General features: G+C 47.6%; 1 protein-coding gene across 4 annotated transcripts in view; it reads right to left on the bottom strand.

Annotated features, from left to right (window-relative positions):
• NRAP (nebulin related anchoring protein) overlaps positions 1 to 25,809 on the bottom strand; it is a 75,714-nt gene that overhangs the window by 21,245 nt on the left and 28,660 nt on the right. For all 4 annotated transcript variants that reach the window (XM_005698494.3, XM_005698495.3, XM_018041477.1 and 1 more), the window contains 16 exons: positions 25,625 to 25,729; positions 23,118 to 23,225; positions 22,752 to 22,853; positions 20,622 to 20,819; positions 19,923 to 20,027; positions 17,491 to 17,589; positions 16,073 to 16,177; positions 14,422 to 14,529; positions 12,441 to 12,752; positions 11,110 to 11,214; positions 7,949 to 8,047; positions 6,007 to 6,111; positions 4,939 to 5,046; positions 4,276 to 4,389; positions 2,411 to 2,608; positions 357 to 461 (listed from right to left, as the gene is read on the bottom strand). In XM_005698494.3, the coding sequence (XP_005698551.2) occupies positions 357 to 461; positions 2,411 to 2,608; positions 4,276 to 4,389; positions 4,939 to 5,046; positions 6,007 to 6,111; positions 7,949 to 8,047; positions 11,110 to 11,214; positions 12,441 to 12,752; positions 14,422 to 14,529; positions 16,073 to 16,177; positions 17,491 to 17,589; positions 19,923 to 20,027; positions 20,622 to 20,819; positions 22,752 to 22,853; positions 23,118 to 23,225; positions 25,625 to 25,729 (2,076 nt within the window). The remainder of the gene's footprint in view (positions 1 to 356; positions 462 to 2,410; positions 2,609 to 4,275; positions 4,390 to 4,938; positions 5,047 to 6,006; positions 6,112 to 7,948; positions 8,048 to 11,109; positions 11,215 to 12,440; positions 12,753 to 14,421; positions 14,530 to 16,072; positions 16,178 to 17,490; positions 17,590 to 19,922; positions 20,028 to 20,621; positions 20,820 to 22,751; positions 22,854 to 23,117; positions 23,226 to 25,624; positions 25,730 to 25,809) is intronic.

Genomic DNA, 25,809 nt, shown 5'->3' with positions numbered 1-25,809 from the left:
TCAGAGAGGGCAGGTGACTGCCTTGAGGTCACACAGCAAATGAATCACCATCTGTGTCTCCAAAGCCTGCTCTCTTTTCACAAGGCACTCTTCAAAGGGATTCTGGGAAAGTACATCTTGCAAACCAGTGAGTAATTCCTGTATGGTATTAATACAGGACCTGACCCGGAATCTGCAAAGTTGTCTTACGTGGCACCCTGTCTAAATGGAGAACAGAGTAAGGGGAGAGGCCGGGTGAGTCACCACGGCTAACAGTGTAGCATCTAATTGGCCGTAGTAAGACACAACTGACAGTTGTTTAATCTCTACTGTGGAATATACCTGACACCCCCACCCCACCCTGGGCCCCCAGTTACCTCACTGATGAGTTCAGAGGCTCTCTTTCTCCCTTCAATCTCTAATGTGCCTGGAATGACACAGGCAACACCTCGCATAAAGTTCAGGTCCGACCGGTACAAATTCTACAAGGAATCAGAAAAACCAAGCTTGTCGAGCAAGGAAGGACCCACAACAGACAGCATCGCAATTAGAACTCAAGGCCAAACCAGCCTCTCCAGACACATAATACTCAGCGAACGCACACAGGCTTCTGAGTAAATGCTCGTTAGGGAAACAAAAATGTAGGTCAGAAGAAAATAATTCTGCTGTCACTCGTCTCTGTAGCTGTTAGAGGGGTGCTCAGCGGATTTTTATTTTCATGTGGGCTATCAAAAAATAATCGCTGGAGCGCATTGTGGTTAGAAAGTCAGCTGTCTTGGGGCAAATGTGGAAATGATTTAATAGGTCTTCAAAACAAACCCCAGCAGCAGAGGGTGGCATGAATTAATCATGGGTTAAGAAAGAACTAATAAATGAATCCAAATAATCTGACAAAGCCCCGAGTCTGTTGGGGTGGGGGCAGGGGCGGGGGTGTAAACCTGAAGGGTCTGGGCTGACAGTTTAAAGAGGGCCTCAAATTCACTCCCCTTCAGCCACCAAGGCACCCCCTGGGCATGGCTCCTTCCAATTGCTAAGGCAATGAGAGGCAGGGACAGTCAGGGCTCTGCTCAAGTGACAAACGGGCCCCTTAGCTGAGCGTGGCGGCTCGCTAGCTCCTCCAGCTGCTCCTGGGTTCCTGACAGTTTATGTCAGTCGTAAACGCCGCACACGGGCAGAAAATTCCAACAGATGACAGCAACCCAGATCTGGGCACCACTCAGCTCTCAGGCTCTGCCAAACCAGAAAGCAGGGTTTTTTTGCGAGGGTGGGGGTGGTGGGGGAGAGCTTGTTTTATTTCCAACTCAGGCCCATTACTTGCAAATCTCCCAGCAATGGAAATGGAGCAAGCTGGGGGATAAGATGAGCACCAAAAAGGATGCTGCTGTCTGCTGGGAAGATACACCCGGTAAGTGAGGAAATTCTTCAACACTTCTCAATGTTCCCAGGCCTGTCTGCTTAAGAAAGCGGGCAGCATGAGCTAGAAACGTACTTGGGGGGAGTGTGAAGGCCTCGGGAGACTCCTTGGGAGGACCCAGGGATGGTCTCTGGAGCCCTGATTTCCCTGCCCTCTGACTCACTGGCTCAATGGACATGAGTTTGAGCAAACTCCGGGAGATGGTGAAGGACAGGGAAGCCTGGCATGCTGCAGTCCACGGGGTCGCAAAGAGTCGGACGTGACTGAGCGACTGAACAACGACTGCCCGACACTCTCCTCTGCCTGAATTGGGTTAGTTCCCAAGGGGCTCTGAGCACCTCTCCTGGCAGACCTCAGGCCTCTTCAGAAGATGGGTGACCCAGGAACATATGAGGCCCCTAGAGGAACCCCCAGCCCAAACTGGGCCAGAGGCAACACCACTGACAAGTCCTGAACATGCTAAACCGTGAGCCTCGAATCTCAGCACCCCCTTTCTCATTTATAGTTCTATGATCTCGCATGAGCTATTTAACTTCTTTGAGACTCACTATAGTGTCTCTGTAAAATGGGGATAAAAACTATTGGGTTATTCTGAGTATTAAAAGAGACAGTGCTTGTAAATGCAATGCCTAGAATTCAGCAGAAATACTCAATAAATTGGAGAAGGAAATGGCAACACACTCCAGTATTCTTGCCTGGAGAATTCCATGGTTAGAGGAGCCTGGCGGACTCCAAAGGGGAAAGTTAAGTCCATGGGGTGGCAAAAGTCGGACACGACTGAGCAACTAAACACACACTTAACACACTCAATAAATTGTTACTATTATTAATAGATTTATGTCACTGTGCTTATGAAGAGCAAGGCAGGAACAACAGGGTAAGTGCTTCAAAATAAACCCGAGGTATAGGATTCTTCATCTCTAGAGCCCCCACCGAGCCAACAGGAGTTTGTGGGTCACTGCCTCACGGTCAAATTTAAAAGGAAAAGAGCTCGAAGAGAGAGGCAGGTCCCCTTACCTCACTCTGCAACTTGTGAGCTCTCTTGGCGCAGCTGAGCCTCAGGTCCTCGGCCAAGGACGTGTACTGGGGGAGCGGGTGTCTGTAGTCCTGGTCACTGGCCAGGGTCTGAGCCTTCTTGGCATGCTCCAGGGTTACCATGTCCAACGGCAGATGGAACTGCGCCTTTGAGTGTTCAAAGTCTTTCTTGTAATTCACCTAGATGGGCAGACAGATCGACAGTTATTTCAAAGCTGCCGTTTGCATCAGGGCCATGAGGGAGAACAATGTGCAGCGACTGTCCCAGGTGAGCCCCGAGGGGTGTTCTTGGCAGGGCCGGTCCTCCGTTCTTATGGGGACTGGCTTAATAAGCAGGACTCCTCCCTAGGTCCTGCCACTCGCCACTCGCAGCTCTTGGCGGTCATTGATTGGGATGACCCAGGCTCAGGGTTCCCTGACTTGGGGAAAATACAGAAGTTCAAGGGGCAGATAAAATGTCAGTGGTTCCCTAGTTCAAGTCGAGACTGTCTAGCTTTCGAAAAGCAAGAGAAGGCATGGCTGAGCTGCCTCCGGCTCCCCAGCAATTCTTATCACCCTCTCAAGTTCAGACTGAGACACCGGGGTTTCTCCTCGTGTGCTAGCTGATGGAGAGCGTCTTCAAACATTAAACAATGACATCCTAGTAAATCTGGGAACCGGGAGCAGTGGGCGGATGCTTGAAAACCCAGTTCTGAGGGATGAATTCCCAAGAGCCCAACATGCATCCTGCAGCAGGAAGGGGGAGGCCTGTTTGTAGACCTCAAGCTCCACCCCAGTCCTCAGAGGAGCTGCTTGAAGACCCTCAAAGCTCATTCTGGGCTTTCTGGGGAGTCAGATGCATAATCGCCATCTCTTCTTCCTCCAGCCTTCTCACTGCCCTCCAAGCTCCGCCCACTCCTCCCTAACCACCCACCCCACTTCGCTCATCCTCCCCCAACCCCTAGAATAAAGCCATGGACAATTCATGTCCAATCTCACCCCAGTATGGAAAGTGGAAAGCAATATTAAAAACAGGGAAACTGAGGCAGAGAACATGTAAAGCTGTGGAGAAAGCATGCAATGGAGAGCTGGCTCCATGTGCAGCTCTGCCCCTTTCCAGCCAACCTTGGGCAAGGGACTGAGACACTCAGGGTCTAGCTTTCCTTATCAGTAACCAGGATGAACAAATGATGTTCCTAGAAATAGGCTGATGGTTAAATGAGACACTGCGTGTTTAGTCCTCTACTACATGTCGGACATGTATTAGATTTCATCCTGGCCATTAGCCAACTCACATATGTGCAAGGAGATACCATACACATGTGTGCCAGCACCCAGAGGATCAAAGCCAAGGGGTGCAAACTCAGATGTCACCAGGAGCCAGTCAGGTAGCATAACTGAGTGAAGGAGGAAGTGGGTGAGCAGGGCTTGGCTGCATGACCAGGAGGGCACAGATCCCTTCTAAACGGGGCTCTCAATAATCAACTTCAACGGTAGCCTTGAGGAACCCAGGCCTGGCTTCTGCACAGAACTTTAAAACTTTCATGCCAAGTTTCCCATTTTGAAAAGTCTACAATTAATCTTCTCTGCAGACCCAACAAAATACCTCTGCAGTCCAAAATCCAACCCACAGGCCTCCATTTGTGGCTGCTGGTCAAAATGATAGAATGAGAGAATCAAATAATGCTCAATCTCTCACTTGACCGAGGAAGAAGCTGAAGCCCAGAGGGGCCAAGGGTCCTGACCATGCCACCCAGCTAGCCGGGACAGAGCCAAAATCCACAACCAGAAGGACACAGGACATCTGTGGGCTGTGCGTCATCATTAGCTTTGGGGGTCCAGGCTCCACCGAGTTCTCTCCCACTTACTTGGCTCTGCAGAGAGCTCGCGTACACTGAATGCGCAAGGCTGATATCATCTTCCAAGCTCCGGGAGCCGAGCATCTGCCCTTTCATTTTCTCAAATGCCTCTTTGTATTTGTACTAAAGGGAAAGAGAGCGGGAGAGAGTAACAGCTCAGGGACAAGGGACACGGAATGGAAGAGGTGGGTATTGGGCAAAAAAATGTTTTGTTCTTTTGACAGTAACTGGGTGAGTTAAAAGAAAAGGCGCGGGAGTCGTCAAAAGGCCTCTTCTTTCATATGCAAGCCTCCCAATGACTAAAGGGCTGGGATATGAAATGGCAGGACATGAGAGCGCTTGGGCGGCCCAGGCTGGGAGGAAGGTGGGTGCATTGTTAACAGTCTCTTCACATGGACTGGCTTTAGGAAAGCGCTTGGCGGAGGGTGCGTTTCATCTGCCCGGGGTCCATATTTACAGTCCAGCATCAGCTTTGTACCCCGGCTAGGGGATTTTTTTTGTTGTTGTAAGGCATGTTCTTTCTCACCGGTCGTTATCTGATTGCCCTGACACAGTCAGTTGGGGATAGGAGAGGATATTAGCCACAGGCAAAAGAAGGCAGGGGTTAGGGGCAAAAGGAATACAAATGGGTGAGTATTAAACATTGTCACAGGACTGTGAGTGGAAGCTCACATCACTTATGATTTCGCCAGAAGCCTTTGCTGCCTGGAATGGAATGGCATCCAGTCTCAGTTTATAGCCACCGTCCCGAAGTTTGCTCCAGGATTCCTTATAACGTGTCTGTTGAGAAGATGGGCACCAATAAAGACCTTTCCTAAATTCCCATGATCAAAACGAGAATCTGGTTTCTTGTGGAGTGCTGCCCCCAATTAAGAGACGACTGTGGTCCAGCAAAAATCAACCGAGAGCTGGAATCTGTCTCATGTCCAGTCTTGGAGGGGAGTGCCGTGGGGCTGGGGGGGGTGGTTTAAAAGGCAAGAGCTCTGGAGTCAGAATTAGACTGTTCTGAGCAGCAAGTTGATTGGAAGAAGGAGGCATGAGGCTGGAGGTGCACAGCTCCTGACAGAATCATCAAGATTCAACTGTCTCCGCTGAAGACGAGGCAACGGGGGTGCTGACAGGGATGAGGGAAGGAGAGAGCTCAGTCTCCCAAGTCTCTCTTTGGCTGGATGTCTTCACCTATATTCTGAGGCTATAGAATATAGCTTCTATATAGAAAATAGGGCTTCACCTATATTCCAGCCCCTCAGTATAAATGCCCTTTGTATGAGGGAAGTTTCCCTAGTCTCATCCTTATCAGTGTGCTTGGCTCTTCTGCACGACCAGCCACATAGTGTGCAGGGTCCAGTGGAAAGGAAAACATGGGGCCCCTTGTTCAGGAAACTTGCATATTTCAGTGACAGCAGTGCATTAAACCAAGAGCGGGAGCGCAGGATGCTTCCAAGCACAGGTGCGGCGCCACTGTGCAGGTCCACGACCTCCGGCAATTAAAACCAACGCCCCCCTCATCAGGGCTTCCCTGGTTGCCCACATGGTAAAGAATCTGCCTGTAATGCAGGAGACTCAGGTTCCATCCTTGGGTTGGAAAGATTTCTTGGAGAAGAGAATGGTTACCCACTCCAGTATTCTTGCCTAGAGAATTCCATGCACAGAGAAGCCTCGTGGGCTACAATCCGTGGGGTCGCAAGGGGTCGGACACAACTGAAGGACTAACTCTCCCTTTCCCTCCATCAGCCTCACCTCGCTGATATTCATGGCATTCAGCTTGGCCAGCAGGACTTCAGGGAGGTCAGCAGTCTGCGTGTAGCGATGCTTTAGGTTTTCTCCTTGTTCTCGGTACAACCTCTGTGGATGCAGAGAGATTTTGTGTTAAACCCAGAAGCCTCCCCCACGCAGCCATCAGCCAGGTTACCCTCCAGGAGACAAAGGCGCTGCCGCTGTTCCCCGCCGTGCCCCCCACCCCGGTGGAGACAGGATCTTGGGTGTCCTGCCTCCTCCCGGACGGCACAGTGATCCTCCACCCGGTGACATGCACGTCACTCCCTCCCGAGTTCTTCCCAGCCCAGAACATGACAGGTTGAAACCTGCCCTCTCAGTGAACACTCCCCTTGGAGCACACTGCTGAGATTGGTGTCAAGTGAGAGAATGAGGTCTGGTTAATCTCTAGGAATTTCATTATTCACTATGAGCTAGGAGAGGACATGCAGCTGAGGATGAGATGGTTGGATGGCATCACAGACTCAATGGACATGAATTTGAGCAAACTCCAGAAGATAGGGCAAGACAGGGAAGCCTGGTGTGCGGCAGTCTATGGGGTGGCAAAGAGCTGACACAACTGAGTGACTGAACAATAACAACAAGGAGAGGACCTCAAAATACAGCAGGCACAAGAGAGAATGGTCCTTCCAGAGCTGAGATTTTCCCTGGACCTACCACCATCCTCCCCCTATCCCTGCCACCGCAAGGATTCTTATGCTAATTAATAAGCCTCTTTCCGGTGGGTTGGGTGGGTCTGGGGCTCTGTCCATCCAGATCTCTGATCTGGGCTTATGATAATTCTAGCAGTGAGCAGTGACACACGGAGTTGGCATCCACCACTGGAGAAAGTTTCTAAACCGGGCTTTTCCATCCCAAATCTTATTCTTATTAGACGTGTCCAAGTTTCTGCGTATCACAGCAGTGCCCCCTAGAGTTGGTTAGGATAAGGAAAATGCAAATATTTTTTTTCTCTTCTGACACAAGTTCTTGTTTGACCATCTATGTTTCTCAGAATTAAATTTGCTTCTGACAGGCTGATTGTCAAGAAATAATAAATTTCTAAACCCATAAGTTTGTAAACCATCCCATAACATATTCAGATAGGCACTCGAGCCATCTCAGAATGTCTACCGAATATGGCACAGCAGGAGTAATTTCTTCAATTGGGAAGCAAGGGAGATATTTGGCAACTCCTCCCCACCAAGGTATGTCAATTTCCCTCGTGGCAAGTTAAAAGGTTTGAAGATATTTTAAAGGCCTGTCTGTCCTGTGCAATGACTCAGGGGCCCCCTCTCAGAAGAATCAGCCAAACAGGGCTAATCCTGCCTTAACGTGAATTTTTAGAGGACCTCGTCATTCTTCCCAGTCTCCAAGAAACCCTGCGCTGAGAGGGCAAAAGGCCAGATCTTGGTTTCACTTTATAAAGGGAAGATGGGAAATGGCTTGAAAGTTAGTCTAATGTACATAAATCAGATCCAAATCACTTTTGAAGTCTTTAGGGGAATTCAGAAAGCCAGAATTCCTGCCCTGGGTCCCAAGAAACCCTAAGCATTCCAATTCCTAAGTATTCCAATCATCAAGAATTTCACCCCAAAGTCCCATTTCTGAAAACAATGTTTCAAAACAAAAGGAAGGGGAAAAGGCCTTGACCACAGACAAACCCTGGAGACATGCAAATGGGAAGGAATGAAAGCCGGGGGCACTGGGGTGGTGGAGCCCCACTTGGCAGCTAAGAGCAGCGGTAACACCCCATTTGCATCCTGATGAAGAAGCACCCCCGCTAAGGTGAGTCTCAGCAAAGGATAAGAAGCTCCTTCATCCTTAGAACAACAGAAGGAGCAAGCCAAGAACCCCTCAGCTTCAATCGCAGGGTTGAAAGAAGAGCCCACTCTTAGAGTCATAATGTATATACATTATCACTTACATCCACTGCTTGGGTATAACTAATTCTGGCCTGGACCATCTCCGGAGTGTCTTTAATACTGGTAAACTTCAAAGCATCTGGATGCTGCCGGTACTTCTTCTGTTGAGCAGAAAAAGATCAAAGCTGTGAATTTTGTGCTGCTCTTTCATGCCATTTGAAAGAGAAAATCATAGGTTGCTTGAGATTAGAGTGAATTTGTGAACATAATTATTATTCTGCTTCCTCCATCTTTATATCCTAGGTGCCTTCAGGTTAATATTTGTTTCAATTTAAGAATAACCTCATGTCAATTAACATTAAAGTATTTCTACCTGGTGCAAAGAAAACATCTCAAAATTAGGTTATACGGGTAAAATACTGTAGGACACACACTTAGGAAAGGATTCTTTATGTAGCCTTCAGATACTGTCTTGCAGTTGTTTACATACCTTAGTTTGGGTCTCCCAAGCAAGAAAGAACATTCATAGTTACATTTATCGTTGAAACTTTCTAAGTTCCTTCCACAAAAGAACTTGGAAGAGATTACCACAGTCAAAACCGTTACTTTAACAGTCAGTGACCATACAAACCGATTCAGTGAACACATGCAGTAATTCTATAAATGTTATAATAACAAGAAAAAGAGTGCTATTATTGAAAGGAATCATCAGACAATTTGAAAGAGACTGAAACAATAAGGGTTACAAGAAATACAAATGCTAACAAAGTCTGAGATACCCAATTTTGAAATATTCTGACAATCATGCTTACATTAATTCTTGTGGTTTTTTTTTTTTTAATCAAAGTACAGTTCCAGGAGAGTAAAACAGTTGCTTTCTTAATGGAATTATGAAGTATATCCTTTATCCAATCAAACAATTATTTTAGAAACACTTCCTTTAGGTTGGATATTTGTATACTGGATTATCTTAAGAAGACAGTTAAATGTCCAGCTGAATGTGGTCCATCGTTTGTTTTGTAAATAAAGTTTTATTAGAACACACTTGTGCTCATTCATTTACATGTTTATCTATGGCTGTATCTGGCTACAATGGCAGAGGAGAGTAGTTACAACAGGAGCGGGGTGGCCCACAAAACCAAAAATATCTACCATCAGGTCCTTTACAAAAAAGTTTGCTAACTCCTGGTTTAAACGACACGTGTGTGTGCATTTGTAGCTCTTTCACAGAGCCTGGCATTCCGTCTGAAAACTAAGAAATCAATTCAGTGTGACGCTAAACTGGAAACATGCCGAACTGGAATAAGATGGTTGGAAAAGTTGCTGAAAGATGTCCTTCCTGAAGTCTGGAGACCTGTATAAAGCATGGAGAGTCCCCTGGAATAGGAAACGGCAACATGCTCCATCTCCTACGCCATGGACAGAGGAGCCTGGTGGGTTACAGTCCATGGGGTCGCAAAGAGTCGGACACAACTGAGTGACTGAGAACACACAAAGCACGGAAGACAGGCAAGTTTGTTAAATAAGTTTGCAAAATGGGGTGGAAAATTAAGACCCCTATAGGAAGGATGGTTCCAAAAAGGATCCCTTGTCTTCCAGACTTAAATACATGAAGGAATCATCTGAAAGTCTAAATGATGTGTACAATGGCCTTTATTTTTTATGAGTGGGTCCTCTATGGAGAGTTTGGGAGCATGAATCTTCAACTATAAATGTGTTAATTTCTCATGTTCACTCTCCTAAGGGAGCTTCTCCTTAATAAGACTGAATTAGTTAATACTTAGAGCAGTACAATCTCTACAGAACTCCCAGTGTCTTCTGAGCCTTAAATGTCCACTAACATTTCTAAAAATTATGTCAATCAGAGCAAGGCCATTTTTGAAATCAGCTCTGTGACACACTGGGCTTCCCAGATGGTGCTGATAGTAAAGAACTCGGCTGCCAGTGCAGGAGACATAAGAGATGCTGGTTTGATCCCTGGGTGGGAAAGATCCCCTGCAGGAGGGCACAGCCACCCACTCTGGTCTTCTTGCCTGGAGAATCCCATGGACAGAGGAATCTGGCAGGCTACGGTCCATAGGGTCGAAAGAGTTGGACACGACTGAAGCGACTTATCATGCATACACTGTGACGTGTCAGATGACTGGAATGCTCGCCCATGGGGAAATATCAATGCGTGGCAGGTGTGCATACACTACAGGTGTCTTTCTGCTTTAATTTTACATTTAGGAGGACCTGGGCCCACACACTGTCCCAGGCTGCTCACTGTCAAGGTTGAAGTCTCCTGGGGCTATAGTCATTATGTCTCCTCCTCCCCCAGGAACATCCAGAAAGACCAGGCTGCTGAGCAAGTGCCTCCCAAAGCAGACATTACAGAGTGGATTTGGCTCATCGAGGGTGTGCAGCCTCTCTGTGAATGTGAGACAAAGATGACTCTGACGTGTCCAGCCCAGGGGCAATCACGCCACTTGGCAACAGTGTCCGGAGGCATATTTGGTTGTCACGACTGGGAAAGACTGCCATGAGCGTCTAATGCTTAGAGGCCAGCGATGCTGCCAAATGCCGTGCAAGGACCAGGAGAGCCCCACAACAAAGAATCATCAGAACGTCCACAGGGCCAAGGTCAAGAAACGCTGACCTAGTCTTTAAAAGATCTGCTCAAGGATACTGTCCTAAAAAGGGAGGAAAGGGCTCCTTTCAGAAGCCTGTGAGTCCAGCCAGGGTGGCTACAAGTAGCCAGCAGTGAGAGTCAAACAGAAGTGAGACCCTCCAACAAAAAAAGAGCCGTGTCACATGTTCGACACCACGTGAATATTCAAAAACTGTTTACACTGCCTGCCTCAGAAAGAAAGAGGGAGAAAATGTGCGTGAAGTCACCAAAGGGCTTTCTCGGTGCGATAAATGTGTCTTTTTATCATCTCTCCCGTGTTGCTTCATTAGAAAGGTAAGTTGGTGGGGAGCAATTGAGCTCTGTTTGATTGTCATTATTATTCATAATATCATTTGTCACCCACTTTGTTTTTGCCAGGGCTCTCTGGGCCCCTACTGGGGTGTGTTTGGTATGTGGTTTTCCTCTAATTACCGGCCCTAGTCTGGGTTTGGAGGCCTTTCATGTAGCTTTGCCTTTTTCTTTGCCTTTTGAGTGGAAATTATTTTAATTTTATACAGAAATGCCGCACGCCTAATGCAGCCAGGCCCGCCGCACGCTGTCAGGGAATCTCACCTCGCTAATGAGTTCTCCTGCCTTCTTCGCCTGCTCCACATTTAATGACCCGGTGGCGACCCAGCCCGTCCCTTTCATCCACTTCACATCTGCCCTGTATTGGTTCTGACAAAGGAGAAAGGGGGAAAAAAAAAAGGCAGGCCATTGTTGGTGTGCAGACATTTAAAGGGCTATTAATGGCTCCCCGATGCCACCTTGGTGCCAGCTGAGTCAAATTAGATGCCACTTTTGTCTTATCCATTTCTGCACAGTCACAGGTAGGGCTCCAAAATGTAAATTAATCTCTCCCTTAATTGGAGCCGACCCGCGGATGGCGGCTTTGGCCCCACCCGACACTGCTGGGGGTGAAGCTGGATGGAGGGGGGCCCCCATCAGTCGCATCCCTCATTACAGGTCCACGGCAACCTCGGGAAGACGCGCGGCCTCATTGTCTGCCTTCCCTGGTTTCTTGTTTAAAGTGACATGCAGGGGAGAAGAAAATGAGAATCCACAACGGAACCCGGGTGGGAAGCTATCTGAGGGAATTTCACAAGACATGCGAGACTTCCCACGGTGCCAATTCCTTCTTAAGAACCTCAGCGCAGGGCAGCAGGGGAGGGATTTCTCATTTCTTTCTTTGCCATGGAAGGAGTAGTAGTTTTAATGGAAAATCATTTATATGGACATATCTCTGAAACTAGCAGATCACCTCTCCATCCTAAACAAGCTCTACCTGGAAGGGTGTGTCTGCACTCCCCCCACCCCACCTCCAGGGGTGACAGTCTGGCTGTTGCTGACCTGTCTTTTCAGTTCGCCAGTCAATCGGAGATGAAAGAACACAACCGGGAAGGGAGAGAAGGCTTGTGGAGGACTAGCAAGCTGCGCTTTCTAAACATGGGACGACTGACCTTGGCCTGAGTACCACGAATGCTCTCTCCACGGGCAGGTCACAGTTAAGAATGTCACATACACATCCCCCGGCTAACCCAGCAATAAGGAGAAACAAAGATAACCTATGTCCGTCAGAATGCCAAGAAGAAAAAGGAAGCTGTATAAATTTCTGTTCGGTAGTACCGAATCTTGCCTGGAGGATCCCAGGGATGGGGGAGCCTGGTGGGCTGCCATCTATGGGGTCGCACAGAGTCGGACACGACTGAAGCGACTTAGCAGCAGTACCGAATCTAAAATGGGCATAGTTCTGAGAAAAATTAAAGCACTAGGAAGCTTAAACGTTTCCACTGAGGGATCCAGAAACAGGTATCTCAAAGTATAGACTATGTCCTGAAGGGTTTGGGGAACACTAGTGCGCACGCACGCGCACACACACACACACACACACACAAGGAGCTTACATCACTCTGTAAACTGTAAGCCTTCTTGGCCCACTCCACCTTCATGTCTGTGGGCAAAGCTGTAAAGTGATGGGATGCCGTCTTGTAGCCTATGTCTGTGGCTAAGTGCTGAGCCTTGCGGGCGTGCACGAGGTGGATCATGTCCAAGGGGACGTGGCACTGAGCCTTGGTGTCCTCGAAGCCCTTCTTGTATTCCAGTTCACTCTGGAGCTTGGACATTTGCAGCGAGTGGCTCATTTGCGAATCCCCCTGGGCACCCTGAGCTCCAATGAGCTTCCCTCTGGATTTTTCATAATCCTCTTTGTACTTCACCTAAATGAGAGAAAGAGAGCAGGGGTCCCTTAGCAGATATCTCCTAAAGGAATTAAGCGTCAAGTCACACAAGAAAGTTAAAGTCATACAACAGGACCTATCAGAATTAGTGTCATAAAAATTGTGCCTCCTTTGAACAACTGATATATTTCCTTTCATCAACTATTGAAAAAAAAAAAATTACAACTCATCATTTCCCTTTACACCTGTACTACCAGAACCTCAGAACTAAACTGAAAGTTCAGCTATCGAACAGTCTTCTCCCCATTTCCTGGTGCAATTCCACCTTGTCTCTATATTATTTGAGATTACTCTTTCTGGGTTTATTTTTAAGTGGCCTGTTGCTTTCATGAAAGCCGTTTTGTAATTTTTTTTTGATAACAGCAAGAATAGTATGGAAAGTCATCATGAAATGAAAAAGACACAGAAAACCTAAAATACAACTGCTATTTCAGAAAGAAGTTCAAATGAAAGACAACTGAGGTACATGTAAATATTTAGGAGTTATGGGGAGCAAAAGGGAACACACTGGCCTGAAAAAGAAACACTAGACCTAGATTTATGAGGATCCGAAAAAAGAATAAATACGGAAGTGCTTTGAAAGCTGTAGCAGGATGGTGGTGTGTGGCATCATTTCAATACCGTCATTACTGAGGTCATCAGGAGACGTGGGCTCTACTCTCAAATCTGGCAACAAGAACAACAGGACCACTATCCGCCACGATTTATTGAACACTTGCAATGAGCCAGGGATGGTATAAATCTGTGCCACTCAAAAGTGCATCTATAGACAAGTGCTGGTTTGTGATGAGACAAAGGGCTTGTGTCATAATGTAAATCAACCACATTGCCAAGCCATTGTTTAGTTCAGCTGATATCTATACACATTTATGGGTATATTTTTGTGTATATATATATATTATTACATATACATACACAATAGATACAGAATGTGTATACACACACACACACACACATATATATATATATATATGGGTTTTTTTTGGAAACAAGACTTTCTTGATGAAGGAAGCAGTGAAAGTGAAAGCTGCTCCCCAGGTCTCCTGCATTGCAAGCAGATTCTTTATCGTCTGAGCCACCAATGTCAGACTTATAAGCTGGCCTAAGCTCCTTATCTCACATCGGACTCGTAATAGCACTGGACTACAGAACACCTAACCCACATCAATGCATCTCATTTCCTCATAACCACTTTGCAATGACCAATTTACCCATGAGTTCATTGAGATTTTGAAAGGTGAGACAGCCTACCCCAAGTTACAAGCTATTTGCTGATGGAGCAGGGATTTTACCCCGAGTCATTCCAACACCCGAGCCTGTACTCTAACCTCAGCAGGCCTCCACAACCCTAGAAAGTCAAGGAATGTCTCTGGACATCAGTTTACCTGTAAAATGAGTGGTTTGGATTACTACTCACGCTACTACTAGTGATAATACCAGTTACCACTTACCAAAAACAAGTGTGCGGCAGGCAGTGTGCTAGATACTTACACGATTATCTCACTTCAAGGTGTCATACTTATCTCCATTTTACAGATTAGAATCCTGAGGGTCAGAGAGACTAAAAACCTGCCAGGACACCTTCGAACTCGCCCAGACATAGATGTCAGGATTCATGATGCCGAGTACAAACTGGGGACTGACTTACCTCACTGGCCAGGTCCCTCTTGGCTTTGGCTGCCAGGAAGGCCAAGGAGTCAAGACGCAGATCAAACGCTTTCGCCTTCTGGTTTTCCCAGCTGCTCTTATACAGTTTCTAAGGGTAGGAGAAAAGAGATCATCCTGAAGTGAGAGGACTTCCCCTAGACTCTGTAACAACCTCTCTAGGAGGCAAACACCCATTACATCCTTCTATAGAAACCCTGAGATCCAGAGAAACCTATAGCCTGACTATACCAGGCCTTCTTGTTCCTACCTTAAGGCCTCTTGCCTTACAAGGCTTTGGCTGAAAGAAGCAGACACTGAACTCCAGAAGCCCTGGAAAATACTAAGAGTCTTCACGGAAGTCTGGTGACAGGTCATAGGTGGAATGACACCGCACAGTACACGGCAGCGCTTCTGCAGAGTCTGCTCCCCGCCTCTGCACACCCCACCAGCCCAGCAGCTGCTCCTGGTGCGCCCCTTTCTCTTTCTGAGCCCAGCCTCTAGCGCATGTGGGTCTTTCCTTTGCTCTTCCCACTTCCTGTCCTGCCCCCACCTCCAGATTTCAAGTTCTTTCTTCTACAAAGTGAAAGTCGCTCAGTGGTGTCCGACTCTTTGCGACCCCATGGACTGTAGCCCACTAGGCTCCTCTGTCCATGAGGTTCTCCAGGCAAGAATACTGGAGTGGGTAGACATGTCCTTCTCCAAGACATCTTCCCAAACCAGAGGTTGAACCCAGGTCTCCTGCATTGCAGGCGGATTCTTTACCATCCAAAGCTCCCTCCATTTCTGTGTGTCAATCAATTTAGCTTCTGTTTCTCCATCCAGTTCTACCCCCTCTTCCAAATACTTGCATCAGGACCCCAAAGACCTGGGAGACCAGCAGAAGAGCCAAGAAAGACTCTTCCTTAGATGAAAGAGAAGAAAAGTTGGAACCCCACAAGCTTTCGTGCCTAAGGAATAACTGCTCTGAGCACGCTCCTCCCTGTGCTTGCCATGTATCAGCTCACTGAGACTTCAGGGCAACCCAGTGTAGAGGGAAATAAGAGTGCCCTCATTTACCAGTGGGACTGCTGAGAGCAAAGAAATTGCCCACGGTTGCATACCTAGTAAGTGCTAAAAACCCGGACAGTTCGGAGCCAATTTCTGAGCTCTTTTTCACTCCCTTCTCTATCACTATTCTTATGTTGTTTCAACTCCAACCCCGGAATAACTACTGCCTCCTACTCCAGCGTATAGCCGATGCTCATTCCTACCAAAGGTTGTCTGCATGCGTGCCTGCGTGCGTGTGTGCCTGCTCCATTGCTCAATGGTGTCTGACTCTTTTGTAACCTCAAAGACTGTAACCCACTAGGCTTCTCTGTCCCTGGGATTTTCCAGGCAAGAATACTGGAGTGGGTTGCCATTTCTTCCTCCAGGGAATCTTCCTGACCCAGGGATTGAACCGGCATCTCCTGTTTGGCAGGCAGATTCTTTACCACTGAGCCACCAGGGAAGCCCCTCCTGTCCACTAATACTCGTGAGGAGTTTACAATGACCAGATGTACACAGTCAGCCTCACCGACACAGACACGCTGATACAGCTGGTGGGCTTTACAGATCAGGTGTCTACATACAGGAAAGTAGAGCCCTTGGCCACCCCCCACCCCTGACTGTACCTCGCTGAGATTGGCAGCATTGGCTCGGGCCTGTAGGAAGAGAGGCTCGTCTTTGCTAATGCTGTACTGATGGACGGACTGCTCATGCTCTGCCTTGTAGGCCACCTGTCGGAAGAGAACACTGGGTCAGGAGCAGAAGGCAAAGGAGGAGGTGGCTGGCTGCTCGGTTCTTCTGCGTCTTACATGGAAAATCCATTACAGGATCAGTCAGGGCAGATGCTGGCTGGCAGCATGCAGGAAATGAGGCTTAAGGCAGAATAGATGACTAGGGAATGAGCAGCAGCAGTGAGCCGCTGGGAGGAAAACGCGGCGAGGGGACCAATCTGAGAACCCCTCTAAGGTTCTCATTTTCCCTTAAAGAAAGTGAAAATGTTAGTCGCTCAGTCGTGTCTGACTCTTTGTGACCCCACGGACTATAGCCTGCCAGACTCCTCCGTCCATGGGATTCTCCAGGCAAGCATACTGGATTGGGTTGCCATTCCCTTCTCCAGGGGATCTTTCTGACCCTCGAACCTGGGTTTCCTGTATTGCAGGCAGATTCTTCACCATCTGAGCCATCAGGGAAGCCCCGTTTTCCCAGGAGGCATCAACTTCCCCAAGCTGTTCCCATCCACAGTGTCCATGCCACACAAATGACCCACTAGAGGGCTAAGACGAACATGGACTCCTCATGTGGGAAAAATAAGAAGTATCTCCTGCCTCCTGCACCCCATGGTCAAACCGAGCACATCCACAGGGAGCGACACCGGGAAAGTGAACAGTGGCCAAAAAGGCAGCATGAGTGCGCATCTTCTCCATGGAAACCGAATCACTCCTGCTCTTTCTCTCTTCCCTTCTCTCCCACTTCCCAGCCTGAGTTTCCATGCAGTGGATTTCTGCTGACTCTGAATTCTGTTTATTGCATCCTTTCTGGCAGGTGTATCTGGACCTTTAGAAAGGAAAGCTAGGAACGTCCTGGCCAGATGGCAGCAACTATACCTGCTCAGCTGTTGATCCCCAACGCGTAAATAACATGTGGTGTTTCACTGTGCTACCTTCCGCATTTCAGTGCAAGTGGGCGTGACGTGCACCATCTCACAAGCATAATGCTATCCTCCTCTAAGATAACCCTCTACAGGCTCCAGAATTCTGGAGTCCTTGATGAGGGAGAGAGAAGGAGAAAGAAAGAAGAAGGAACTAGGCAGGATTGAAAACTGAAAAGGAACAATGTCAGTTGACATCTGTCTTTAACAACCAGAGGAGAAATATGGCGAGTGAGGTAGGGAGGCCTGGAAGCCCGTGGAAAGCAGGGCCCAGCCTATTTAAAGGGAAGGCTCCTTGGCTCCTGGCTCGTGCCTGGGCAGCACCTGCTGTGGTCCCGGAGGTTCCCAGGCCCATGACACAGCAGCTCGGAGGAGAAAGGGCAGCCCAGGACTCACCCCGCTCTGCAGTTCCTGGCTCTTCTTGGCATGCTCCATCTGGGAGCTGTCGGTCACACTGGTGAACTTCAGCTCATCGACCCTCTGCCTGTAGTTTTTCTGTTTCCAAAGAAAAGAGACTCGGAAGTATTAGATAGGGCTGTCCCCACCATCACATACATGCAAACACCCACATACTTTCTGTGACCCAAGAATTTTCCCAAGGGGGATGGTCCAGCTATTCCTTTAGCTTAAAGAGGACCACTCAGACCTGAGACTTTCAGCCTGGCGAGCTTGTTTTAGTCGCTTCTGCTGAATGGGGACTTGAATCTTCCCTTCAGTGAACCCTGTGTGTCACCGTGAGCCCTGGGATGGACCCATTTTGTAAACCTAGATCTGACATAGGAGAGCTGAGTGGAGGGAACTTGGACTTGATAGCCAGGAATCCTGAGGTCCAAATCTCCCCCAACCTCTTTCTGGTTTCACGGCCTTGGGCAGATCCTTGGATCCCCTAAGCTGCTCAGGCTTGGACTGTACAATGTGGGAAACAATAGAAGCTGCTTTACTGCGGGTGGTGCAGAGGCTTCAAAGCCTCCCTTCCCACGAGGGGAGTCCTTGGGCAGAGTAAGTGATCACTGCGCTTGCAGTCACTGTTATTCACAGTACTGTCAGGATGTTCCAGGAAGTATTGTGACAGGAAAGGCCAGGAGCCACATCCAGAAGGCAGGTGGCCAGGTGGGTTCCGCCCTCACAGCTCTCCGTGTTCCAGATTACTGAGGGCTTGTCTTCCTCATGTCCCCATCTCACAGCTGCAAAGCCACTGGCAAAAATTACACGTGCTAATTCTGTTCCCCAACGGGGACTTCTTGTCCTTCTCAGAGGTTTAGTTCCTCTGGCTTTTCCATTGGAGTTGCCAAAGCTGATGGGAAGGGAAGCCGCTGAGAATGGCTTATTGAACAAAAACTTGTGGGGAGATCACAGGTGAGCAGAGCCCCCAGTGCCGTCAGCAAGAGGATTGCTGATACCAAATGAAGCACAAATAAGGATTGGAATATTGAAAGTTTCGAGCTTCCTCCCACGAGGAAGAAAAGAAATTCTACAAAAAATATTCCAAAGAGACTTGTACTTTCCCTTTCTCATTAGAGCATGCTGAATGGGAAGACTCCTTCACCACATAATCGAAGGAAGTCACGTTGCCTTTCCATGGTTGGAAATCCCTGGGTGTCCCAGCCTCTGCATTGGTCAAATCAGAAGTGCCAAGTGAGGAGCGAAGAACCCACCCTGCCCAGGGCAGAGCAGGGCTATGAAAAAGGTAAAGGAAAGGGTATCTTCCTGGCCCTCAAGGAGCTTAACAATGAGTCAGCACAGGAGAGAGATGGGATCAGCATGCCTAAGGCAGAGGGTCCCCTTACCACACCCCTGTCCAAGACAAATGGGGCTCGGCTTGTTCCACTTGGATTTCAACTGGTCTCAAAGAAGTTAAGTGATGGGAACCCTCAAGGGTATTCTCTTCTCTCTACCTTCCTTATTCAAACACCCTAACCTTGAATGTGTCTGTGTCTGAGAGAAGGATGAGTACAGTGGATAAATAAAAATAAATTAGAAAAGGTGCTTCGGGAATCCAATAGTTTAATTGTCCAGAGCTGGTGCATTGGAGCAAAACATTGCATACAGATCCCAGCTCTGCTACTTCTGGAAATGTAACTCCGTCTTACCTTCCACCTATGTAAAATGGGGATGTGAATAGAATAATACTAGTGTCTACTCACAGAGGAGTAATAAACGTGAGTGATAAATGAACCATGGGTGTGTAACACACTCACAGTCAGCAATGAATGACAGCACTGGTTGCATAATTATTATCAGCCTGTAAACGGCAGCTGTTATCAGCACTATGATTACCATGTGCAAGAAAAATGCCGACTCAGCCTTCCTGCCACCAAAATAAGAACCCCCTTTGAAGATCTCAAACGGGGTTCCTGAAATAGTCACATTTGCAAATGAAATGTCCTTCAAAAGTCCTCCTCTGCCTGCTGCCAACACCAGCTGTACATGGAGTAAAGAGAAGCACAGGCTTGGAGCCACAGGGATTTGGGGAGGATCCTAGCCAACCTTCTCATTTCTATAAGAGAGAAGGAGGATTGGAAAGGTTGAATGACTTGCCTAAAGTCTATGGTGAGTTTACGGCACACAGATGGTGAGAACCGTTGTTGTCCAGTCAATTAGTCTGACTCTGCGACCCCATTGGTTGGCTTCTTACAAATACCTCCCAGGAAGCATAAGGGTGTAGAAAGCTAGTTCAGGGTGAGCTACACGTGCAAAATGAAGAAGTACTCCCCTGTCTCACTCAAAAACTAAGCCTGGGGGTTGAGGAGAATTCAGAGGGAAAGATGGCTCTCCGGGGTCACTTGGGCTGAGAAGGACGAGAAGCCAGGGGCTTGGGCTCAGGTTACCTCGCTGACCAGCTGTCCGGCCTTCTTGGCTTGTTCCAAGTTGAGACTACCCTCGGTCAGCCACCCGACCCCTTTCATCCACGCCAGGTCAGCCTTGTACTGCAGCTGCAACAGGAAGACCAAGCTTAATCAAGACACATGGATGCGGACTGGGAGAAGTTAACGGAAACTTAGGAAAGCGCTCACTCCTGCGTTTTCTTGGCCCTACATCTTATAGTCAGGCAGAGCTCTGCTGGGGGGTGAAGCCACTACCCACCCTGTAAGCAGACGAGGCTAATTCTACCTTAGTTCTGAAACACCACCACCTTCACCAAAAAGGAGGGCTTTTCAGACTTTTTGCCTAAGGACTTTATCTGCCAAGCTGGTGTACTTCCTGGATGTACTTGACAACATTTACCAGCGTTACCACTTTCAGCACTTGCTTTTCTCTTTGCTCGTCCCATAACCAACACACCTTGACTTTCACAATAGCTCTGAGACCCAACCCTCCACCCTCTGGTCTCCACCGTCTTGATTCTAACTCCATCTCTATCTCTACCTCCCCGTCCATCCTCCCTGAGCCTGGCACATCTCCAGCAGTTCTTCCTGGTCTGGAGTGGCCTAACAGACTCATGGACAAGTTCTAACTCACTCTGAAAGTGTCACCATATCCAGCTGCAAGAGCTGCATGGGGAGAACGGGATAAGAGTCAGAGCTCACCTCGCTCTGGAGCCCGTAGGCTTTCTTGGCCCAGAGAGTCTTCATATCTTCGGGCAGCACAGTGTATTCATGCAGTTTTTTCCTGTAGTCCAGGTCACTGGCCAGAGCTTGGGCCTTCTTAGCATGCCTGATGTTGACCATGTCCATGGGCAGGTGAAAGTGGGTCTTACTCTTTTCAAAGCCTTTCTTGTATTCAACCTTGAAGGCACCAAAACACACTGTATTACTGGAAGCCTGCCTTGGCGGGAGTGACATGAAAACAAATGCAGCAGAGAAGCCCAGGCTTCCATGAGGAACTGGTACTCTGGGCAATGCCACCTGTCTGTCCAGAGCGTTAGATCCGAGTCCTGGCTCTGCCAGGTGGTGGCACCTGGGAACTGAGGTTTCACACTACTTTGACTCTGCGAGAAATGCCTCCTAACTCTTTTCACCCAGCTGCTCTAGAAAGAAAACACTCGATCCATGGTTTCTGTGGAAGCTTTGAGAGGCAAATATAGCAAAGTGTGAGCTCCAGGGTCAGCCACGCTTGAGTTCAAATCTGATCTGAACTTTGCCAGCTAGATGGCCTCTGGGAAGCCACATCACCTCTCTAAAGGCTCATTTTCCTTGGAGGGCTACTGTGAAAAGTAAACAAAACAGGAGCCGAAACCCACTTAGTGCAGGGATGGTATACAGCAAACACCTGATAGATGTTGGCAATGAGGATGAATGGTGGTGATGATGATGGTGATAGTGTGATGGTGGTGATGATGGTGTGATGGTGAGGAAGTGTGGTACAGTAGAAAAAGTCTAGGAGTAAGTTAGGAGTAAGTTAAGAGTTCTTAACTTCTAGGGTCTAATTCTCTATTCCTCAGCCACTACCACTGACTACATTATGACTTAGGGCAAGGCCACCTTTTTTGGCCCCACTTGCTCCAACTACAAGTATGCAAAATCAGTTTTGTTCTCTGTCTAGACTGAAGCCAAATGTTCAGTGTCTCTGTATACTTCATGACTGAGGACATTAGAGGGCTTGTTCCATAGGGCACATCCAAAATGGTTATAAGATGCCAATTCTCTTTTTCTACTCAAGCCCTGGTTCCTCCATGACTCATCAGGTCATCATAACTGACTGCACCACCAAAGCTGCGTAAGCCAGCCTCACCATCGTAAAGCAGAATTGACGACCATGCCTCCTTTTTGCCTGTTCGGCATTGACAGGGAAGTCTTAACTGGAAACCAAACCTGACCCTTTTGGCAGACCACTCCTTTCCCAAAGGTTTCTGCTAAGGGATACATGCCCAGGTCAACCCCCTGCCACTATAGTTGTTTACAAGCACTGCCATTTTGAGTGGCTGGAACCTGCTGCTGCTGCTGTTGCTGCTGCTGCTGCTAAGTCGCTTCAGTTGTGTCCGACTTTGTGCGACCCCAGAGACAGCAGCCCACCAGGCTTCCCCATCCCTGGGATTCTCCAGGCAAGAACACTGGAGTGGGTTGCCATTTCCTTCTCCAATGCATGAAAGTGAAAAGTGAAAAGTGAAAGTGAAGTCGCTCAGTCGTGTCCGACTCTTAGCGACCCCATGGACTGCAGCCTACCAGGCTCCTCCGTCCATGGGAGTTTCCAGGCAAGAGTATTGGAGTGGGGTGCCATTGCCTTCTCCCGGCTGGAACCTAGATGCCCCAATTGTTGGCTAAACAAACATCTTGAATACCATTTGTGTTTGGACGAGAGGATTCATCCAGGACACCACCTCAATAAACAGAATGCTTCTATCTAACGCTCCCAACATAATCAAACTCCATTAGAGAGACACCAGGTATGTGTTGTTTCCTCTTACAGCCCTGGTGTCTCACACAATATGTTGTGCAGAGTAGTTGTTTAGTAAACATTTCAGAGTGAATAGATGTGGCCCAGCATCCTGAACCATGAACAGCAGATGCTGGTCACCCTTAGAGACCACACACTTCTCATCTACTTCAAAGAACAGTAGTCTTTGCCAAGATAAAGGAAGAAAACATTTCCCACATAAGCCAGGAAAGAAATTACAAGCGGAAGTGGAAAAAAAACAGTCTCAGGTGAAGCAGGCTGGGAAAAACTTTCACAGCAACACAGCCCTAAGTGAGGGGGTTGAGGAGTAGAAAAGATTTTACCTCACTGCTCATCTTGGCAACTTGAAGGGAGTGCAGCAGCCTCGAGTCTGTAGTTCCTAGGACTTTGCCTTTCGCTTTTTCATACTCCTCTTTGTATTTAATCTGGAGAGATAGAGGAAAGTCAACTGTGAGAGATAAACTTTGCCATGGGAGGGACTGTGGTTAGTGCAAGGGGGGCCATGTCTAAGTGACAAGTGCAAGGGGAACTATTCTGAAAAAACACCTCCCAGTCTTTCTCAAAGCCAGTAGAAGATGAAAGCGTAGCAATGGTTACAATGTTAACAGCCATTATTCTTTTCTGCGAGACCACTGATGTTTTACTGGAACCATTTTTTATGCATTTCTGAGTTAATGAGAGAAACCTACATTGCTTGCAAGCTCTCCGGAAGCTTTGGCCGCCAGCAGAGACATGGCATCCAGCTTCATCTCAAATCCTTTCCCCTTTGTCTTCTCCCAGCCTTCTCTGTACTTAACCTGACAAACAGAATCACAGGTGAATGGGAATCACTGAGCAGTCTTGCCAAAAGTTGAACAGAAGTTTTTAAAATTACAAAGTTGGCACCTTCATCTGTTTACAGAGCAGAATCTTGGCTGTTACTACCCAAGTGATAATAACAATTATTAACACTGTTAATTCCCTCACTGTAGAGCCATGTGGGGCAATGATGGGATAGGACAATGAGAAGACCCATGGGTTCATCCTAACACTGTTGCTGCCTGACCATGTGACCTTGGACAAATTACTTCACTTTTTTGGTCCTCAGTTTACCATTTGCAAAAATAATATCATTTATCTGTCTAAGGGGCTTTCCATGTGGTGCTAGTGGTAAAGAATCTGCCTGCCAACGCAGGAGACATAAGAGATATGGGTTCGATTCCTGGGTGGGAAAGATCCCCTGGAGAAGGGCATGGCAACCTACTCCAGTACTCTTGCTTGGAGAATCCCATGGACAGAGGAGCCTGGTGGGCTACAGTCCATAGGGTTGCAAAGAGTCAAACACAGCTGAAGTGACTTAACACAAGGGTGGCAGTAAGAATATACCGTATACATAAGAACAGATACCCTAAATGCATCAAGTGCAAACAGATACAGGGTATTGTTGTTGCCATGGTAGTAACACCTGGCTCTCTGATACCAAAGCCCATGCCACCAACTGTGTCTCTGCAATAAATAACTCCAAGGGGTTATATGAACATAATATATATGAATAATTCCATATATAATGCCTATCCCAGTGTCCAGCACAGAATAAGCATACAAAAAAGATTATTTTCTCCATTTTAAAATTTTTATTAAAGTATAATTTATAATAGTATGCCAGTTTCAAGTGTAAAGCAAAGTGATTCAGATATATGTATAGATAGATAGATAGATATATACATAAACATTATACATACATATCCTTTTCAGTTCTTTTACATTATAGGTTATTACAAGATATTTGGTATAGTTCCCTGCGCTATATAGTTCAGTTCAGTACAGTCACTCAGTCGTGTCCAACTCTTTGCGACTCCATGGACTGCAGCACACCAGGCTTCCCTGCTATATTGTAGGTCCCTATAAATCACTGCAGACGGTGACTGCAGCCATGAAATTAAAAGACGCTTACTCCTTGGAAGGATAGTTATGACCAACCTAGACAGCATATTCAAAAGCAGAGACATTACTTTGCCAACAAAGGTCTGTCTAGTCAAGGCTATGGTTTTTCCAGTGGTCATGTATGGATGTGAGAGTTGGACTGGGAAGAAGGCTGAGTGCCGAAGAATTGATGCTTTTGAACTGTGGTGTTGCAGAAGACTCTTGAGCGTCCCTTGGACTGCAAGGAGATCCAACCAGTCCATTCTGAAGGAGATCAGCCCTGGGTGTTCTTTGGAAGGAATGATGCTAAAGCTGAAACTTCAGTACTTTGGCCACCTCATGTGAAGAGTTGACTCATTGGAAAAGACTCTGATGCTGGGAGGGATTGGGGGCAGGGGGAAGAGGGGACAACAGAGGATGAGATGGCTGGATGGCATCACCAACTCGATGGACGTGAGTTTGAGTGAACTCCAGGAGTTGGTGATAGACAGGGAGGCCTGGCGTGCTGCAGTTCATGGGTTCGCAAAGAGTTGGACACGACTGAGCGACTGAACTTAACTGAACTGAACTGATTGTTCACCTACCCCATAGATGGTAGTGTGCATATGTTAATCCCAAACTCTTAACTGGGCTTCCCTGGTAGCTCAGATGGTAAAGAACCTGCCTGTAATGCCGGAGACCTGGGTTCGATGTCTGGGTTGGGAAGATCCCCTGGAGAAGGACATGGCAACCCAGTCCAGTATTCTTGCCTGGAGAATCCCATAGGCAGAGGAGCCTGGTGGGCTACAGTCCACAGGGTCCCAAGAGTGGGACACGACTTAGCAACTAAATCACTACCTCCCAGGTTAGTTCCTCTTTCCTTTTTCCTGCCCTACAATTCCCATTTAGAGTAAGAAGCCTAGTCATAGCCTCATTGTGACTCCTGGGAGAATCTGGTGATTAAGTTTTGTCTTCTTCAAACTTAAACTTTTTACTCACACAGCAAAGCACCACCTAGGAGTCATCAGGATGATGATGGTGATGATGATGAGTGTGTATGAGTGTGTGTATGTGTGTGTTCCAGTATAACCATACACATGCATGAACACTGAGAATTCAATTGCTGTGATCAATTTATTCTCATGAACTACCACATGAGCAGCAACATTCAAAATCATAACCTGATGGGTGCCTCTGACGAACCTCTCCATGAACAGAGGATTGCCTGGGCCCTGTTTGCTGGACTGCTCTCGTCCCTTCATTTTCACATCGGTTTATAGCCCCCACCGTGTTCTCACCCATGCTCCTTGCTCACCTCGCTAAACAATTCTGCATTGGTTCTGGCCTTCACCAGCTGAGGGACGTCCTGGGGCAACGTGTAATTCAACTTGTTTTTCTCATAGTCAGCACGGTAATTCACCTGTTGGATGTAAAATAAACCCGCAGGGTAAGCACATGGTCTTGACATGGCAGAAGGAGAACTCTGGAGAGAATGCGCTC

Source organism: Capra hircus, chromosome 26, assembly GCF_001704415.2.
Source record: "Capra hircus breed San Clemente chromosome 26, ASM170441v1, whole genome shotgun sequence".
In the NCBI taxonomy this organism is placed as follows: Eukaryota; Metazoa; Chordata; class Mammalia; order Artiodactyla; family Bovidae; genus Capra; species Capra hircus.
This window is presented reverse-complemented; position numbering and strand designations above follow the sequence as displayed.